We start from the raw sequence: 21,398 nt of genomic DNA, 5'->3' as shown, positions 1-21,398 counted from the left end.
TCTGCAAAACAACTTACCTCCAAAGGCAGAAATTCCACCAAGAACAATGAGAAACTCCACTTAAAAAACATATAAAAAATACCCCTTGCTCTGTCAAAATGCAGATCTTGCCCCACGACTGCCTGCCTGTGTCCACACAGGCATCTTTTCCCTTATGAACCTGCTCTTTTTAAATGCAACTATTGCCCACCTGTGTCTATACAGGCAGCTCTTTTCCCCCTTTTTCTTAATAAACTTGTTGTATGCTGCTCAAAAAGGAATCTAGTTAGAACCCAAGAACCCCACTCAGCAAGTCTCAATATCTGAACCCCATTACTATCACATACAATAACGCTTCATTACTAACGCACCTAAAAAAAAAGCAGTATATTTCAGTCATTCCTCCTGTTCTGTTCCCCACTCTGTCTCTGGTGAATCCTCCCACATACACCCCACTGCACCTCTGGCCTGTATCCCAGTTCTTGTATGCATAAATAAATAAATCTTTAAAAAAAAAGGGACTATACTACATTCCATCCCAGCCTGAAGCACTTATAGAAGATGAATCTCCCCACTTCAAGTCCCCAAATGATTTGGGGCTAGATTTGGTGAGAGGGGATTGATTGAAGCTTAGAACAGAAAATATGAGGTGGACATTTCACATGACCACAACACAGAGGTGGGGCTAGAAATGATTAACATAGTCATTAAACTGACTATTGAAGTTTTGCAAGTCCAAGAACTGGAGGTGGAGGGTAGAGAGGACAGAACAAAAACAACTCAACCCTAAAATGAGAAATTCCACAAAGTACTAAGGTCCCCCAAAGGATAGTATATAAAGACACTGCTTGTTTGGGCAAAGGGCAGCCTCTGTCCTCTTGTGTCTATGCAAGTATCCCTTTTTCTTAATAAACTTGCTGTGCTCCAGTTAAGGTGATTTTGTTGAATTCATTCTCAAAGGGATTCAAAGAATCCTCTACTTGTACCACATCTTGGGACAAGTTTCATGGTATAAACATCTCAAAACTCTTCAAGATGTATACTTTAAATATGTACAGTTTTTTGTATGCCAACAGTAACACAGGAACGCTGTTTAAAATATACAATGCACATTTCAGACATTTTACCTACCACTGTTCAGCAGAATTTAAAGATTGACACCGAAAATCAGAAGTACTATACAAACAGGATGTATAAGCAGAGTTCAGCCTCCTATGTATGGGTAACTTCCAGCACTAGCAATACCATGTGCAACATAATTAATGCATGAAAATTAAAGAAGCCACATATTTTAGATACCCCAGAAGACGTTTATCAATGTATCTATCTATGTATGAATCTATCTACATATCTATGATTCTATCCCTCAAAGATTTTAACCAGAATATCTTGAGTGGAATCATCAGCCATGAAAACATTGTTCCAAAAGCAACCTAAATTCATATTCCGTAGGGAGTCTACCCTTGTACTCCCAGGGAAAACAGCACCTCTAACACATAATCAACAATTACAAGTTAGTGTTGTGCCAATTAAATGTGGGCAAACACCGTGATTGCTAGAGTGTCTTCCTTCAGCTTGACAAAGTCTGTGTAGTTTTCAACAGTAAAATATTTTTCTCTAGGATTGTAAATCTTCCTCATTTTCATATTTTACTGCACACTCCAATTATTGCACTACTAAGTAATTTAAAAAGCCAATGCTGGTCTGGCAAACAAAGGATAGATCCCCTTGTATAAAGGTAGAAACAGCTTATGCCATCACCTATTAATCTATTTACATGAATGAATGTGTTGGCAGTCAATCATCTGAGTAGGGCTTGCGACTAACATTAATATTTATTTTGATTTGGGGGTCAGAGGGAGGAAGAAAATATCTAGTGCTCATAAGCCCATCGGGGAAATAGCATATAGGTGGCTAATGTCAGAAACATCATAGGACAGGCTTCCTGGGAAAGCAGAGATGGTAAACAGAGAGAGCAGAGCCCAAAGGACCATGATAGAATCCAAGTAAAACCAATTTATTCTCTCTGCAGTGCCTCTGGGCCCTGTTTTGGCAAACCCTTTCTTTCACCTAAAGAGCATGAAAATGCTTTATAGCAACAAATGTTTATTTTGAAAGACCAGTGGCATTTGACTGGTTTTTATGCCTGTACAACTACACAGCAGTTCACAGTGGTGATGGGAATGTCAACAGGATCCAGATTCAGTTTTGGATAGCACCCTCCCTGGCATTGCCATTGAGACAAAGTAGGACAGAGTAGGGTGGGGGGCAAAAGAAGGCTCAAATCCCCCCATAAATCCTTGCCATGTTAGGGAATTTTCAAAACCGGGAGTCAGTATATCATACAAGAGTGATGTTAACTGGGCACCTGTTAGGTGAGCAATATTTATTCATTGCCACAGAATGTTCATTTTTGCCCAAAGGACACAGAAACACTAATTCAAAAGGGCACCTGCACCCCTATGTTTAGAGCAGCACTATTTGCAATAGCCAAGCTATGGAAACAACCCAAATGCCCCAAAATAGATGACTGGATCAAGAAGATGTGGTGCATATACACAATGGAATATTACTCAGCGTTCAAAAAAGATAAACTCATGCCATTTGCAGCAACATGGAGCTGGAAGTGATCATGCTCAGCGAAATAAATCAGAAAGAAAAAGAAAAATATCAGATGGTCCCACTTATAGCAGGAATTTAGAAAACCCACTTAAGGCTCATAACCACCCAGAAAGGTTAAACACTATCTATATTTTACATGTCAGAAACCTGACATTCAATGATGATATATAAGACCAAGGTCACACAAACAGAGAATGGCATAATTGGAGGTTGAAGTCCTGTTTGACTTCTGAATGTTACTTTGCAACACAGTAACAGTATAAAATAGGAAAGAGTACAGTAAAAGATGTGTAATTTTGTCATCATAATGCAGTACTTAGCATGAGTATACTGCCAAAGCTTTAAATGAGAAATGCAAATTTAAATATCACTATTTTTGCTGAGAATCACATTCCGAAAAGACATGACAAGTAGTGCTGCTCATGACATACAAATTTAGAAATCAAATTATGAAATGAATTTGTGTTTAAAGATGGTAAACGGAATTGTGTATCTTGGTGACTAGTGTGTCATTTCATGGAGTAGCAGGATGCCAACTATAAAAACTATTTCTATCTTATTTAAACATAGGCCCAAGTTAAGAAATTGATTGTGCACACATAAAACATTTTGTTTGAATATAAAGCAGTTTATTGAAGAGAAATTTTAGTCTCTACCAAAGCTGAATGAAAGCTTGTTTGCAATTGTTTGGATGAGGTATCTTGTGCCAATGTCATAACAGATTTCATTCCAGTGTGCTAACTTCTGAATTGCAAATTTGTAGAAATGACTCTTAGCTACAATTGTGTTGAACTGAGTGAATACAACTACTTTTCAGATAGTGAAAAAGCACTTTTTGTTGCTACTGAAAAAATACAAGGTATTGTTGGCTCTGTCAAAATTAATCATTGTTACCTGCTTTATGGAGTTACAAGCTTATCAAGGGTCATGAATAAAAAGAGAGAATTTCAGACAACTCTATCATGATTGTTCAGGGTAGAGACTAAATTTTCTAATATGACTGGAAATTAATATGACTATGGGATTAAAAAGAGTAACTTGGAGACTGCATTCACCTGTGTCCATATATTGCTCTGTAACCTCCAAAGATTTATTACTGTAAGGAAATGCTCCATGAAAATATTCTTTTTCAAATGAATTTGTTTTTTAGATATAATTGGCACATAACACTATTATTTCTGGGTATAAAAGTATTCTTGCATAATGTTTGCAGATCATTTTAGAGAACTAGGTCATATTTAAAATTTTAAATTATTCCAGCTGATTTTTGTTTGTACATTTAAACGACTCATGCTTCAATACACGAGTCTTCACTTTCTGAAGGGTACTTACATTACCTCTGTGGACAAAGGTAAGATATTCAGCTATGGAGTTTTCCCTTCCTCCCCTCTCACCCTCCTTTTTCTTTGGTTACAAATAAATGTCATGAATGATTGCAAGAATTTCTAAAGACTTTTTTCTTGGAAATGAAAGTATGCCACTCACAAGTAGAAATTCATAAGGGTTAATTATTAAGTCCAATACTTAGGTTAATAAAATCAACTGCACAAGTTAACAAAGAAGTGAAAGTCAAAAAATATATTTAGGGATTGTGATTTCTATGATAGGTTGGAAAAGAAGTTCTGAGAATCCTCTCCCCACTGGAAACTAAGTTAAATACATATATAAGCTAAGAGAGCATGCATCCACTGTAGAGAGTTGTCACTGGAGATGACATTTATTCTGGGATGCAGGCAACACCGTAGTGGTCTGGAGTCTTGGCTTTTGGTCTATAATTAGGACTCAGGGAACACTATTGCCAACAAAAGAGCTCACACCTGCATGCTCTGAGGCCTTGATTTCATATTATATATTTTGGATCACCAAACCGCAAGTAAATTACATAGCTTCAAAGCACTAGATAGAGAAAGGTGGACCAAGAGGTAGTTCTACAAGTTTAGACAGTCATCTGTATTTCATTATTAAAATTTACTTTTTAAAGTTAAATTATGACCCTGATATTCAGAAGTTGGAGGGGACAGTGAGCTGATCTGTGTGACATCTTCAAAAGGAACTCAGCACAACTATGCCAGAGACATATGTGTGCTATGCAGATTATTAGAGTAACTGAAGCAAATTATTTGAAAAAATAAAATCTAGATTATATCAAAATGTACAACCTTAATTCTAATATGTACAAGTTCATTTTCTAAGTGCTTTATTAGAAATGAGTTACATTATGTTGTGAACATGCATGTTTGTAGCTACCTCTAAATCATATTTGTGAATATTATGTTATTCCAATTAAGCTAATTTAAAGATTATGATTACTGAAGTAAATTCTAACTGCTGAGGCCTAATCATCTTCACATAAATATTAGGCTGGTGCTAAAATAAAACTTCTACCTGAGACAAATAAAAATTTAGTTGCGTATTTGACTATACAAATAAGCAACACTCTATTGCTAAATACCTACAATTTGTTACATCCTAATACTGTAATAATAGACAACAATAATAGTCCTTTGCATTCTAATATTAATCCAGACCACAGAGGTCATTTTTCTTGTTGCTATTCAGGAAACAATGAAGCCATCATGCTTAAATGGATTTAGTAATTAAACGATTATTTCTACCTTCCTTCACACATGTGGCTTTTGTTTGCATGGTTTTGCCTGCCTGTTTCCCTTCAAGGTACCATGCTTTCATATCTAGGTTGACTAATTCAATATTTTTCCATTTCTCTGAAAATTATTGACATAAAAAGATAATTTTCAAATCAAATAGAATAGGGCATTCCCTCCCTAGCTAGTAAATCTATCTCTGTTAATGGTATCATCTTCCTTAGCATTGCTTACAGTATCAAAAGCAGTTTTAATTCCCTTTTCTCCCTTTTGTCTCCATATGCAATTTTCATAAATGCAGCTGTGTTGGGTGTTATGCTGCATCAACCACATTCCTTTCAGGAATGAAGGACTACTTCCTATAGCTACTGGGAATGGTGCTGGAAGGTGATCATTAGATCAGTCCTCCTTAAGCATCGCCTTGTTTGAAAAAAATAATAACTTGTCCAAGGTCAAACCTTCTTCCACATGCAGCCCATTTTCAACATTTGATCAACATAGTAATACAAAAGACCAGTCCCCTTCACTCAACTGGGGACAACTCTGAAGGGCCATCTTAGCTTAAGAGGCCCCCATGAGTGACTGAAGCCTTCACTGGGTCCATCTTGAAAGCTCAGTTTCTCTCTCTGGATAATATACTTTTTTACCTCTTATTTCTTATTTCTTGTTTACCGCTCTTTATTTCTTAATAAATGCCAAGCATGCTAATCTCCTATCTCAGAATTTTAATTCCTGGACACCCAAGCTATTACTACATTATTTTCCTTTTTTCTCAAATCTCTCTTGAAACTGCCCCTCTGTTTTCTAACCCAGTATCACTGCTTTATTTTGGTCTGCTCTTAATTCTTTGTTCCATGATAAGACAGGCATTCAAATTCAAACCTCCACACAAACAAACCTAAAACATTACTGTAGCTGACTATATAGGCTGAGGTAAAAATTCCAAATCTATCCATTTCTCAAAATTTCTATTACCAATCAATATGCCAGGACAAGCACTTTAGCATATGCTCCAGTGCCCCCACTGAAATACTCCCTGCTGACAGATTCCATACATACCAGTGGTTTCCTATGACTCTTCCACTGGGGACTCACTAGCATGGGTATCTACCCTCAGAGCAAACATCAATCAAGGATGGATAGAAATTTATGGATAAATACCCCAATGTCCTCGCCCTTCATTATGGCAATTTCCTTAGAAGTCTCTGTAGATATCTGCAGTCATCTGATGTCTAACTTTACTTCTTTTTCTTCTTTCAGTATCTTACTTCCTTATTCTCTCAGAGGGCTTCCTGTGATTACCTCTCAAACTATTTGTCATTAAACTCTTTTTTGAGGGCTTGCTTTTGGAAGAAGAGGTACAAACTAATATTGAGAACTGAGCAACTATCAATAGAATATTGCTAAAGGTCCTTAAATGATCTCTTAGATCTAAATGCCCTGTCTTGCCCCTCTGCCTCCTAGGATTTCATTACCTTTCATAAGGTAAAAAGTATCAGGCTTTTCTGCCCTCCTGCTGTTAGGATAGATGACAGAACCCTGTGGTCCTGTATTCATGCCTGATAGCGGGGACCTGAAGTGGGAACACCTGGGCTAATACTGGGCTTTTAAGGATGGCGTTAAGGGGACGCCAGCAGGAGCAGAGAAGCCGAGAGAAGAAAAGAAGGAGAGAGAACGCCAGAGAGCCCAGACAGAGTGAGGATTTGCTGGGGGCCAGGAGACTGGCAGTCCTCCCAGCCCCCCAACCCCCCTGCCTGCCACATGCCTGGTAAATCTAAATAAAAGATCTGCAAAAGCCACTGAGGACTCTGACTCCTCCTTTACCCGGTCTGCTGGATCAGAAAACCTGTTCTGTGTCCATTCCTGCCACTACACCCTCCTATCTATTTCACATATTACTTCCAGATATCGCTGTATAACCCATGTCCCTTGCTTCCTGAATTATCTTCAATGACTTCCACTACAGTAAGAAGTAAAACAAAACTCTGCCCAACAAAGTCTACCTGTATGTCACTCTGCATTCCTACCACACACATACTTCGGAGAAATCCCTCTGTTACTTACAGAAAGCATCTCCTCTGTGTGGTCAGTAGACTGTTTCCCCTGCTGGAATGCTCTCCCCATTAAACAGGCTGATGGATCCCAGCTTATATTTTACGGCCCAGATTAAACTCATTATCCCTTAAAAAGCTATATCAGGGCCTCCCTGGTGGCCAAGGGGTTAACCCTCAACACTATCTGAGCTCCATCTCCATCCAAGGAGCTAACCCTCACATGATGCAGCAGACCAGTCCTGTCTTGCCTGCTGCTCCCCTTAGCTGTGTATTTCAGTAAATCCACCTGTTCTGCTTCCCACTCTGTCCCTGGTGAATCCTCACACTCCCTGAACCTCTGGCCTACACTCCAGTTCTTCTATGCATAAATAAAGAAATATTTTTTTAAAAAAGTTCTCTCAGTCCCCCATTGTTCAGATGAATAGTTCCCTCTACCATGCCTCCTAGTGCCAAGTTTAAACTTCGTGTATATCAGAATGTACTTTGTATTGAGATGACTTATTAATATCTATTTCTACCACCAGTTATGAAATCCTAGGAGGCAGGAGTCAAATGATATTCATCTTTCTAGCTACTGGTAACATGTGAAATCATTAGTACCTATGTTCCAATTCTAACCAATCAGAAAGGACTCGGGATTAAAGCCCTGAAGCATATGATGCATCATGTGCTAACCCTTCAAGTTAGTGCTAATCATGAGAAAAAGCCAAAGGGTTGAGCCCCCCTAGTGGCACAGGCAGTGGAGTGCAGCACTGTGAAGCTGTCCACATCATTTGTAGCGCGGGTTCCATCCTGGCCAGCCAGGGAGAAATCCACATGGCGCGGCAGACCTCTCCTGTCTCGCCCACTGCTCCCCTCAACAGTGTGTTTCAATCAGTCTGCCTTTCTGCTCCCGCTGTGTCTCTGGTGAATTCTCTCACCCTCCCACGCATCTGGCCTATACCCTGGTTCTTGTATGCATGAATAAATAAATCTTTAAAAAACAGAAAAAAGGGCCCTGTGTGGTTGGGCTGAGGTCACTGGTGGGTCAAGCTAGAGTGTCAAGGTTACACTACAGTGGAACTCAAACATTCGAGTATTTCTCAACATATAAATACAAGGATCAGCTGCAATATTTTAACAAATGGCCTCAGTGATTTAACATCCACTTCGATTCATAACTATAATCCTTATTAAAGTTTTCCAAATTATAAGCTTGCAGCAAATAATTGTTGTACAATTAAGAACAGAAAAAATGGACATAAAGTTATTCTAAAAGACCACTGACATATATGCACATTGACAGACTTGTTTAGTCAGCACCAATAGGAACATTCTCATATACCTGTGAAAATTACGTAGTCTAGGGAGGGTCTCCCTGGTGGCGCAAGGGGTTAAAACACAACCAATGAAGCTATCCGCAACCTCTGCAGCACGAGTTTGATCCCTGGCCGGCCAGGGAGCAACCCACATGGCGTAGCAGACCTCTCCTGTCTCACCTGCTGCTGCCCTCAGCAGTGTATTTCGTCAGTCTGCCTGTCCCGTTCCCCACTCTGTCTCTGGTGAATCCTCTCACCCCCCAGAACTTCTGGCCTGTACCCCAGCTCTTGTAAGCATAAATAAATCTTCAAAAAAAAAAAAAAAGAAAGTCTAGCTCTTATGTCAGATTAACAGTAATTATACAATTTAAATTATAATAGAAGTCTTCAGACAGAGCTATCAATAAAGATGACGTTAACCTCTTTTATAGCCTCAGCTTCCACAAATCATAATGGCAACACTGATTCAACTTTAAGGAACTACCCTAGGAAAAGCAGTTATGATTTGCCATTATATCTCAAAATTATGAAGTCTGCAAAATCTCTTCTATAACCAATAACATTTACCTAATTCATCCTTGCTTAACAAAAATACCCCGAGTAGTGCTTAACTTCCAAATTCTTTCTAAAGTTCTTCAAACCAATATGTTAAAAAGAGCTCATATCTGATTAGTGAAAACATGCATTGGAATTTTACAGTCTCACAACTGCTGTAAAATCAACAAAAATTGACTATACAAAAGAGAAGCATATTAAATCTGATTATTTAATTATTGTTAGGTTGATTTCCATAACTTCAAGATTCTGAATTATGGATGAGGAGCATTGTTTAAGATAGTCATAAACATTCCTAATTCAATAATGTCCCACAGTTTGAAGTTTCTCTTACCTTCCTTCTGATATGTAGCAGAACTCAATGTCTTACAGATAACAGAAGACTGAGATTTATTGTATTAACCAAAAGCATTACTGGCTATTATGAATGATTTGCTACCCTTTACAAAACATGAGTTAAAATTCTAAGACTTTAGAGACTCCACCAGCTATGAGTATTGTTATTTGGTGATTAAAATAAAAATAGAAACTGTCTGGTTCATAAGTTGGTATAACTATTTCAAAGTAGTTGTCACAACTTTAAATTGTTATGCCTTTAATATTTCTACCTCTAGGATTGGCCAAGAGAATATAGCACTAGGATATAAATGGCCAAGAGTATATAGCACCAGGGAGAAAATGTATGCTCCAATTATTTGGAAAGATAATGACTAAAATGGAAATTAAATTTTCCTATGGGTCACCTATTAAAGGAGAAAAGGTGAATTACATTTTATATTTCTTCTCATCATATTTTCATCCAAGTAACATTTTATGAATGGGTTTGTTACCTGTAATTACACCACGTTTCCAAGGGCATATATGTAGAACATATGGTAGTACATTTTTAGCATCTACAGTGATGTGTGTATTTCCCCACACTATTGGGAGATCTGAAGATACCTAGAAAAGAGAATTCAAAAACAAGAATTATACAATGTCAAAATTCACATGAAATTAGTGTAACAATTTAAAGCATACAAAAACCCTGAAATTTCATTGTTTCCATCAAAACGATTCACTTTTAAATAAAAAGCAAGCTAGAAATACGCTACATGCAACTGAAAAAAAAACTGAAAATAAATCTATGAAAAAATTCAACAAAGGAAAGGATTCTTATAAAAAATGCCAACGTATGTTGTCTATTGTTACTTGTAGCAATATCACTGATGCTTAGAAATCTGAATGCCTTTATATTTGAAGTATTAATAGTTATTTTTATTATTTTATCATCTGTACTTTTGGTGTCACATGTAAAAGATTATTAGCCCAAGGTTATAAAGATTTACTTCTATGTTTTCTTCTACTGTTTTTTTTTTGTTTGTTTTAATTATTAAATTTTGACCTATGATCCATTTTGAGAACACTTTTTTACATGGTCTGTGTTAGGGGTCCAAATTTACTCTTTTGTATGTGACTATATAACTGTATAGTTGCATCAGCACCATTTTTTTAAAATATTTTTTTTATTTATTTATACAAGCACTGGGTACAGTCAGAAACGTGGGAGGGTGAGAGAATTCATCAGAGCCACAGCTGGGAGCAGAACAGGCAGACAGACAGAGGACACTGCTGAGGGGAGCAGCGGGGGAGACAGGAGAGGTCTGTGGTGCCATGTGGGACCCTCGCCGGGTGGCTGGGGATCAAACCGGAGCTGCAGAGGCTGCAGGCAGCTTCGCAGCCCAGTGCTCAACTGCTTCACCACCGGGGAGGCCCATCAGCACCATTTTTTAAAAGACAATTCTGTTTCATTGAATTCTCTTGGTATCCCCATCAAAACTTGACTGATCATTATCATAAGGATGTATTTCTGGACACTCCTGTCTGTTTCATTCATGTACAAGTCTACCTATGTCACTACCACCTTTTCTGTAATATCATAGCTTTGTAGTTAAGGGTAAACAGTAAGTTTTAAGATCGGGAAGCATGAGGCATCCATTTGTTTTATTACATAAGATTGCTTTGGTTGCCCAGTGTCCCTGGCATTTCTATATGAATTTTAGGATTAACTGGTCAAATCTGTCCAAAAAAAAAAAAATCAGTTGGGATTTTGACAGATATTATGTTGAAGTTGTACATCAATTTGGGTAAAATTGTCACTAAAACAATATTAAGTCTTCTGATCCATGGGCACAGAACGTCTATTTGGAATTTCTTTAATTTCCTTCAATAATATTTTGTAGTTGTCTGGGCCTCCCTGGTGGCGCAAGGGGTTAAGCACCGCACTATGAAGCAATGCGCAGCCTCTGCAGCAGGAGTTCAATCCCCAGCCAGCTAGGGAGCAACCCACATGGCGCAGCAGACCTCTCTTGAATTGCTTGCTGCTCCCCTCGGTCTATCTTTATCGGCCTGTTCTGTTCCCCACTGTCTCTGGTGAATCCTCTTGCCCCCCGCATCTCTGGCCTGTACCCCAGCTCTTGTATGCATAAATAAATCTTTTAAAAATATTTTGTAGTTGTCAGTATATAAATCTTGCTTTTCTTTTGTCAAACTTATTCCAAAGCATTTTATTATTTTTGATGTTATGATTATTAATTTTAATTAGGATTGTTCATTGCTGGTATATAAACTGATGGATTTTAGTATATTAATCTTGTATCCTTTAAACCTTTTGAACTTCTCTCTTTTAATAATTTTTAGTAAATTCCTTAGAATTTTCTATTTATAAGATTGTATCTACAAATTGATTACATGATTTCTTCCTTATTAATCTGGATCTCTTTTATTTTTTTTCTTAAGTAATTACACTAGCTAGTACCTCCAGAACAATGCTGAATAGCTGTGGCCTACACTTGTTCCTGACCTTAGGAAAAACAATTCAATGTTCTACCATTTAAATATGATGTTAGTTCTACGGTTTTCGTTGATGTCTTTAGTATGTGTCAAGCACACATGGAATATTCTCCAGGTTAACCCATGTCTTAGGATAAGACAATGGGCCAATAAATTTAAAAGGGTTAGATTCATATACAGTATGTTTTTTTTTAACAAAAAAGGAATCAAAAATCAAATAGGAAGAAATTTAGGAAATTCTTTAATATGTGGAATCAAAAAACAAAACAAAAAAAAAACCACAGTCCTACATAACTACTTAAGTGAAAGTATGTATTTGATATTAGTACCTAGATTAGTACCTAGATGACTGTTCAAAGCTGGAAATTGCCAAGCATGATGTTGTATAGACATAAGAATGCTGTGGAAGATGGAAATTTTTTTTTTAATTTTAATTTTACAAGCACTGGGGTACAGGTCAGAGGTGCAGGAGGGTGAGAGAATTCACCAGACAGAGCAGGGAGCCGAACAGACAGAAGGACCAAAATAAACTGCTGAAGGGAGCAGCGTGTGAGCCAGGAGAGGTCTGCCTCGCCATGTGGGAATCTCCCTGGCCAGCCGGGAATCGAACCCATGCTGCAGATGCTATGGAAAGCTTCACAGCTCTGCGCCACCAGGGAGGCCAAGGAAGATGGATTTTTGAACAGAAATCACAAGGTTAGAGAAATAGAAGAACCAGATAAGTAATAATCAAGGAATCACAGGAAAATGGGAAATATAGGAAATATTAAATAAAGGACAAAATGTTAAGAAGGCAGATCAACAGTGTTGAATACTTCAGGAGTGCTGAGATGGAGAACTTGGGAAAATACCTGATTTCTCTTGACTAAAAATTAAGGCTGATCTTTGTGGAACCAGTTTCAACAGAGTAGAGGAGCTATAAATGGACTGCCGTGAAACAAGAACTAATTCCACAAACATTGCTTTTTCAAGAAGTTTAGGAATCATGGAAAATAAAAAGTAGAAGGAGTAGTGTTAGTGAAAAGTTTTCTCTTGTCATGGAAAAATTTGAGAAAATTTATAGATTAAGGAAAATAATGAAGGAAGAGGGGGTTAAGAAGGGAAGGGAATGTAAATCAGTCTTGAATGCCTATGGGTCAACTTCATTGTACAGATGAAAGAATGAAGATGAAGAATCAAAGCATTTCAGCAGTCACTAAGCAAGTATATAATGAAGTCTAACACTACAAAGCAAAGATTTTTAGCCTAGTCCTTCTCCTTAGCAGCATCTCCATTGTTTCTCAATAGAATTTCCATTGAAATACAAGCAATAGGGCCTCCCCAGTGGCACAGCAGTTGAGCGCTGGGTTGCGAAGCTGCCCGCAGCTTCTGCAGTGCTGGTTCCATCCGCGGCCATCCGGTGAGGGTCCTACATGGCGCGCAGACCTCTCTTGCCGCCCGCTGCTCCCCTCAGCAGTGTACTTCGTCAGTCTGCCTGCTCTGCTCTCCCCTCTGGCTCTGGTGAATCCTCTCACCCTCCCGCGCTTCTGACTGTACCCAGTGCTAGTATAAACAAATAAATCTTAAAAAAAAATACAAGCAATAAAGTAAATATGAATGGAAAGAAATGGCACATTGGTACACAGAGATTTAAATTATGGTAATTTAAAAATTAAGAAAGGTGATACTTTACTGATAATATCTCTAAGAATAAATGTTTCTTAGGTCTTAAATATATTTCTGTTCTTTTTTGTTGGAGCAATTTAAACACAGATATATGGAAATTAGGAAGATCTGGAAGATGTGAACAGCATTATTAATACTTTAATGAAACAATGGTCAATTAATTTTAACAGATAACATCTTTAATTACAGAAATAGCCTCACTGAAAAGTGTACTTTAAAAACAAAACCAGATTCTTCAGTTTTATTTGTGTATTTAAATGACAGAAATAGACTTCCATTATTGTTTGAGAATAATTTTGTTACTAATAGAATTTAACTTTTACATTTAATTGATATAGCTAACATAGCATCATTATAGGTACATTTTTAAAAATTAATTTATTTATACAAGCACTGTGTACAGTCAGAAGCACGGGAGAGTGAGAGAATTCACCAGAGCGGGGAACAGAACAGGCAGACTGATGAAATACCCTGCTGAGGGGAGCAGCAGGCAAGACAGGAGTGGTCTGTTACGCCATGTGGGACCCTCGCTGGCGGCCAGGGATCGAACCGGCGCTGCAGAAGCTGCGGGCAGCTTCGCAGCCCAGTACTCAATTGCTGCGCCACCAGGGGAGGCCTTCATTCTGTAGAATAAAATTCCAAAAGCCTATAGACATCATCTCTGAAATTTTAACAAAATGAAATAAACTTTGTGATGAAATTATAGATTTTTCTTTATCATATTTTCATTGAATTCTTAAGATGGGATTCTTTGCTCACCAATAAATTCTGGAAGGGGAGAGGAAGTAGTAGAAAAACATTTTTTCCCTTATTTATAACAAAGCCACATTAGTCATGACTTATCTCCTTTCTCACTTTCTTTCTCTCTCCCTCTTTTCCTCCCTCTCTTTTCTTTTAAGTGTCACCCATTATGTTTTTAGCTGTTCATTAGCAAATCTTCCTTGAACAACTATTTGTGCTGGATACCACAACTTATATGTATAAAAATGTGGCAAAGAGAAGCATGCTCCTTTATCACAGTTTATAATCTGGTGAAGAATAATAAGCAGATAATAGCAAAATGATGTAGTATGTATGATGTTGGGATGGAGGAAAAAATGGTAGAAGCACATGAAGGCATCTGATCTATGTATATGGGGATAGGGAAGGATTCTTGGCAAAGTGGCATCAAAGAATTCCCTTAAAGAATGAAAAGGAGTTAGACAAGGAAAAAATGGAAGATACAAGGAAGAATGATTTAAAGCATATATAAAATAAAAAAAGAAAAATCAAATCATTAAAAAAATAAAAGGAAGATAGAGACTTGGGCAGATATTTTCCTACAGCAGCAAAAGAAAATACTGTATACAAGGAATTGTTGGAGCCAGAGGTAGCAAGAGATGAAGCTGAGCAGAAAATCAAGGACAGTGAGTTGCTGAAAGACAGTGAAGGCCATTTCAGGGGGTACAGACTTGATCCTGAAAATAAGAGGCAATACTGAAGAGTCTGAAAAGAGGGGTGACAAGACGAGATTCTCACATATAACACTCACTATTTTTGCTATTCAGTAAGGAAAGAAGAAGAAAATCAAAGTAAATATTTTTCAGGATTATAAGAAAAAAGCAAATTCTGCGTGCAAATTCACAAATTTTCAAACTTTGGCAGCACCCTATTAACCCGAATTCAGGCAGCTCTGAGGGATAGGTACCTGAAGCATCTTTTCAGGATTGTATGGGGCATACACCAATGTTTAGATCAATATGGGAGCAGGTATGGAAAAAATTCATTTTAGGATTAGCTTAAATCAAGTAAAGAGGGTCAAGGACATAACTCTATAGAAAATAAAATTGTAAATAATTATTCATTTCTTCACATTCCCACTATTATTCACACTGGTAAATGAGAGGATGCATCTTTGCCATTTTGAGCCTACAGATAAACATTAATATTTTATGTAAAAATTTTTCTATTTTTTTAAATTGAGGTAACAATGGTTTACATTGCTGTCTATGTTTTAGTGTCTCAAGTGTTGTTACCATACCACACCCACCACCAAAGTACCCATAATCCATGCCCATTCACATTAAAATTTTTAAAAGTTGCGTCAAAAGCATTTTAAAAATACCTTATATTATCATGTATAATTTCTTCATATGAAAATATGCAATACTCAAGTAGATTTTACTGTCATGATTATGGATTAATATTTACATATAAAATTAGTTTGATGCTAATGACATTATAATTGAAATTTAACAGCTACAGTGACATTACTTCACCTAGTTAAATGTTTTAAGAATTTCATATAATTCAATATACTTCTTCTGAAAATTCTTTCCTTCTTTCTTTTTTTCTTTCTTTCTATAAGAACCGGGGTACAGGCCAGAGGTACAGAGGGGTGAGAGGACTCACCAGAGACAGAGCAGGGAACAGAGCAGGCAGACTGACTGAAATATACTGCTGAGGGGAGCAGCGGGCGAGACAGGAGAGGTCTTCCGTGCCATGTGGGATTCTTGCTGGCTGGTGGGGATCGAACCTGTGCTGCAGAGGCTGCGGACAGCTTCACAGCGTTGTGCTCAACCGCCTGTGCCAGCAGGGAGGCCCTGAAAACACTTTCATACTTAAAAAAAAAAAGGGAAACCCTTACCTTGTAAGTTATCATTGTATTTGTGTAATTGGGCACCATTATGGGTTTATTTGTTATAATCCCCACTTCACAACGCACAGTGATGTGTTCCAAGGCCACAGGTTTCCTTCCAATCCCTTTTACTTCAAAAGTATGTTTCAAACCATCTACTTCATTTTGTAGAGAAAGCTTGCCCTGTGATAAACCAGCCAAATTTCAGACCTATGGGAGTCACAGTTATATACCAAACAACTTTTACTGTCTTACTAATCTTCAGTTTGATTAAGTGATCTTTCAAGCATCTGCTAAGCCATTGATTTTTCCAAATTTATGTATAAATACTTCAGCCTAATGAAGATGAAATTTCCTGTGGAAAGTATTTCTCTTTATTTTCTCTAAAACACAGAGTTTAGATAGGCATTCTTACACGTAGTAATTGTATGCATGTTTTATATCCTTGTCAAGGAAATGTGTCTTATTAAAGTGTTTCCTGAAGTACTACATTCCTTGTTGAATAAAAACAAAAGGAGAAATGACTTTACTTGTTAAATGCACTATATAAAAATAATCTAGTTATAAGCATTGAAAGTCAATGGCATTGTGGCTTTCAGAATATTTATCCCTCCAATTAAAGTATTTATTTAAGTTTCAACAGAGTGGACACTAATGATCAGATTCATGGAAAATATAAATTTTCTACAAAATGACCCCTCTTAAAATACATAGGCTACTATCACACACTGGGCTATTAACACAGTATTACTGAGGGGTTAAAAATTATATTCAATGGATTCATACCACAATTTCACATTCCAAAATAGGTTTGAAGGTGAGAGGATATGTCACAGTTTCTCCTGGCTTGACATATAATATAGGAGGTCCATAAAAGCATTCTCCTTCTATATCAGCTTGACATTTCCATTCATTCTTTGTGTGGTTCTTCTGTAGCATGAAAAAAAGTTAGGAAAATATCAGAAGGATGATGGCAATAATGCTGAGTGACATGTTAATTCTTGGTACATTTAATAAAATTATATATTGTATTTTAAGTGTATTTTTATTGCATTTCATAGGAATCACTGAAAGTCACAGTTGCTGGGAATGACTGTCAAAAAATTGAATATCATCTATGAGGATGACAATATGCCATCTCAGTGTCACAGAGGAGCACTGCCTGATAGGGTGATGCATGGATTATTTAATATTTAACTATTCATGTAATATCTTAATATTTCATTATTTGATTACTAATTATTATTAAAATGATAAAGTGGTTTTGAAGATACACCTTCTACTCCTAATTATAGGTAATAAAAAGTGTTCTAACTGGTAGGCTGTTCAGATAGCAAAGCTTACAAATCTCATCAGAACAAATTTTTATGTTTCAAGCTATATCTTCAAACAAAAAATTTCTTAGTGTAAGAAATTCAAAATTCCTTACAATTATATAATCTTCTATGCTGTATTAGTACTTTGACTGTAGTCACTGACACTGACACTGACACTACTGACACTGTAGTCAGTCATTGTTCTTAGCAACTATGAACCCATCTTAATCAAGTGCTAAGATCACATCTGAATTTGGAATACACTAATTTGAGAAGCCATAACTTCTGTATTTTTTTCAATTTATTTCTGCATAGGAAAACTAGGGTGTAGGCCAGAGGTGGGGCCTGAGAAGAATCACCAGAGACAGAGTAAGGAGCAGGACAGTTGGATTTACTCAAATATATTGCTGGGAGTAACAGTGGCTGAGACAGGATAGGTCTGCTACACCATGTGGGCCAGCTCCCTGGCCAGGGATCAAACTCAGGTCACAGTAGTGATAGCACTGACACTTAACCCTTAGGCCACCAGGGAGGCCCCATAACTCTTAAATCTTTGAACTTACTATTGGAATATTCTGGGTAAGAGGTTCAAATGCTGGTGTTTCAAATACAAATCTGGCCTCTGGATATTCTTGATTCACCACACCTTCAATGTGATAGACACGCACATCATACCTTGATGTCAACAAAATTTTACAAGGATAGCGCCCAGGACTAAGAGGAACAAATCGTAAAGGGACTGGAACAGATTCATCTGGAACTATCAAAATAAATTTAAAATAGTTTAATAATGTTTATGGCATAAATCCTAAAATTCATTTCGGTGTAAAGCAATATTTTATATTACTGTATTTAACTGTACTGTATAATCTAAAAGAGATAAAGTTATTCTGAGATAATATACTATCTCTAAATCTCCAGGGCATAAAAATCAATTTTATTTATCAATGGTAGAATATATCCAATAGTTTTAGGAATGTCTGTCTCACAAAGTCACTTAGTGACCCATGTTGCAAGAGATACCAGAATCTTTCAGCTGTGCCACTAGAAACACCTGTCCTCCTTCTTTGACAGGTTAAAGGAGGAGGAGTGGCTAGATGTTTGCTCAAGTATTTTTCCATAGTCAGCTCAAAACATTGCATTTAATTGGCTCCAACTGAGCAGAGGCTAAGAAATGAGAGGGAGATAAGGAATATTAGGCAAGAATTATTGTCTGATACAATTCTATGGCATAGTGGTGCTTGACCTCATAGCAATCAAAATAATTTACAACTTGAGTAACAGAAATAATTTTTCATAGTTAATAACCAAGAGAAGGAAAAAGAAGCAAGTCCAATTAATATTCTCAAGTCACCTTGTTATAACATTTACTTCAAGTTTATAACTTACACCATTTCTTACTATCTATGCTGGTCATTTTCTTCCAAGAAATACCACTTTTGCACAGAAGGTCACCATTTTTTTTATTCTCCATGAAATAAGATAATAGTTCTAAAAATCACTTAACCCTAAAGCAGGAGGCAGTATAAGATTATAATATAAACTTCAATACTAATGTCAAAATATTTAAGTAATCAATGGAAACCAATGATTACAAATGTTTAGAAGGCTTATACTGTGCAAGTTCTCTGAAAACACACTAAGAAAATGAAGTTATCCAAGTTATGGACCAGATGAGTAGTATCACACTAATTGGTTATAATTTTAATTCACTCACAGTTAATACCTCAAATGCTAAAGACAGCAAACCCATTTTCATATATATGGAAGTCTGTATTAACTGGAAAACATTAACTGCTTTAAATAATTTTTAAAACAAACTCAGGGTTTGAATGTATTTTAAAATTTGTTATGTATTACACAGACATAAACTATATGTTCTATAGCATATATTGTTATATCATATATTATCTATACCAATGTCATATAATCATGTATAATATTATAGTTATACACGGTGTGTTAGAACACACTGACAATGGATTACATTTGAAATGTATAATCTAACCAAAGTCCAAGATTCTCTGCTGATTTAAGGAGGAAAGAAAGACTGTCAAGAATGTTTTTATTTTTCACCCTGGTGTGATTTCATTCTGCATGGCTATTCTCTGGGTCAGTAGTGGTTTATCTCCATCCACCTTCTCTCCCACCTAAGTGAGTGCCACCACCCCATGGAAGATATATAGACATAGATATGAACTTCCTGAGGTCCAAGAACTATCTTTTTTGGTTGTGAACTAGAGGCCGACAAAGGTGATCACTTTAAAGTGGACAATGAAGAAAACTAACACCAGTTATCTTCAAGAACAGTCAGTTTAGGGGCTGGTGCACATGAACTGCACACCGTTGAAGCAGAAGCAATGATTGATGAAGACAGTCCCACTAAAGTAACACTCGCAACTTTGAAACTGTCTGTGGAGCCTTTGGGGGCTCTGAAATCCCACCATCTGCGGCCTCACAGCTGAAGTGTGGCTCAGGTCTTGTGTGCATTAGTGGACGACGCTTGGTGGCTGTGGAGGAAGACACCAAGTAACAAGGTGAAGAGGAGGAGGGTATGAAACTCCTTAGTATGTCTGTGAAGCGTTCTGCCCCTGGATGTGGTAGCAAGTTTCCTCAGAAAAAAGTAGAACTCCCTGCTGATGAAGATGATAACGATGATGCTGATGATGGTTTTGATGCTGAAGAAAAAGCACCAGTAAAGGAAGTAGATGAGAGAGTCCGGCCGAAATGCACACAAGTCAAATGGAAAAGACTCAAAACCATGAATACTTAGAGCAAAAGGTCAAGAACCCTTCAAAAACCAGGGAAAAAAAGCTCCCAAAATACCAAAAGGACCTAGTTCTGTATAAGAAGGCAAGCCAGTATAGAAAGCAAAAAAGGCAAGCAAGTATAGAAAAAGCACACTGAACAATTCTGGGTACTACCAGTAAATTAAGCCCTAAGATGGGAAGAAAGGAACAGCTGTGCCACGTGGGTTATCTCCTTGGCTGGGGATTGAACGTGCTGCAGTGGCTGGCAGTAGCTTTATTGCACTGAGACTTTAACCCCTGCGCCACCTGGGAGGCCTCAATCCCCTTTCTTGACTTGCCTCCCACTGAGGCCCCCTTTCAGGTTAAAGAAATCTCTTGGTTCTCTACATCACTATCTTCTGACTGCTGTGATTCAGTGAAACTTAAACTATGCTTTCTACTACTTGTGCATTCACCTCGACTCACCATATTTTAATCACTTTTGTATCTCCTAAGCTGCTCAATGATTTTTTGATAAAAAAAGGTTGTCATTTCTAATTTTAGAAAAAAAGTTTTTTCTTGTCAAAAAAGAACTGCAGGCACATTTTATCGTCTGTTGTTCATTGATTACTTTCATTCTGAGAGGAGGAATATTTGAGCTGTGGCAACAACATTGGAACAATCAGGAGTGGTAATATCTTTAGATTAAAATTTGTTGAAAACAGCAATAAAGAAAACTTGTTTTTCTTTTGCGTGAACATATTCAAATGAAAATATTGAGATGAGGTCATTTAAATCAAATTATACTGCTTAGAATAGAAAATTTAAATAACTCAACAGTAATTATTGTCATCAAAGATAGTCACTTAATGGTAAGTAACTGAAATGCACAAGTTCAAGTAAAAGCTTCTATCAAAAGCTTTTGTTGTACACTCTCTTCCTTTCCCTAAAAATATTCCTCTTCTGATGATACTGAATCTGAAAATGAAAACCAAGGACATTCTTCAGTGTACGTTTTCCAATTCATGAAATGTTCATGAGCAAAGACTCTAAGGAATATACCATGCCAGCCCTTCTAATACAAATCAAAAAAGAAATCCATCATAATGGAGGAAATCATGAAAATGA

The 21,398-nt window shown here is 37.1% G+C and overlaps 1 protein-coding gene and 1 pseudogene across 2 annotated transcripts in view; one reads left to right on the top strand and one right to left on the bottom strand.

Annotated features, from left to right (window-relative positions):
• The window catches only part of CFAP47 (cilia and flagella associated protein 47), a gene marked incomplete at both ends in the record, with an annotated part of 326,556 nt that overhangs the window by 93,276 nt on the left and 211,882 nt on the right, over positions 1–21,398 (bottom strand). Inside the window, 4 exons of the mRNA XM_084258887.1 lie at positions 9,942–10,053; positions 16,235–16,408; positions 17,012–17,155; positions 18,105–18,301. Of these exons, the coding sequence (XP_084115013.1) occupies positions 9,942–10,053; positions 16,235–16,408; positions 17,012–17,155; positions 18,105–18,301 (627 nt within the window). The remainder of the gene's footprint in view (positions 1–9,941; positions 10,054–16,234; positions 16,409–17,011; positions 17,156–18,104; positions 18,302–21,398) is intronic.
• On the top strand, positions 19,736–20,390 carry LOC311186924 (nucleophosmin-like; annotated as a pseudogene). The gene has a single exon. The product of its transcript is annotated as a nucleophosmin-like (transcript).

Source organism: Talpa europaea, assembly GCF_964194135.1.
Source record: "Talpa europaea genome assembly, chromosome: X".
Taxonomy (NCBI): Eukaryota; Metazoa; Chordata; class Mammalia; order Eulipotyphla; family Talpidae; genus Talpa; species Talpa europaea.
The sequence above is the reverse complement of the archived record's forward strand: the minus strand, read 5'-3'. Positions and strand labels throughout refer to the sequence as shown.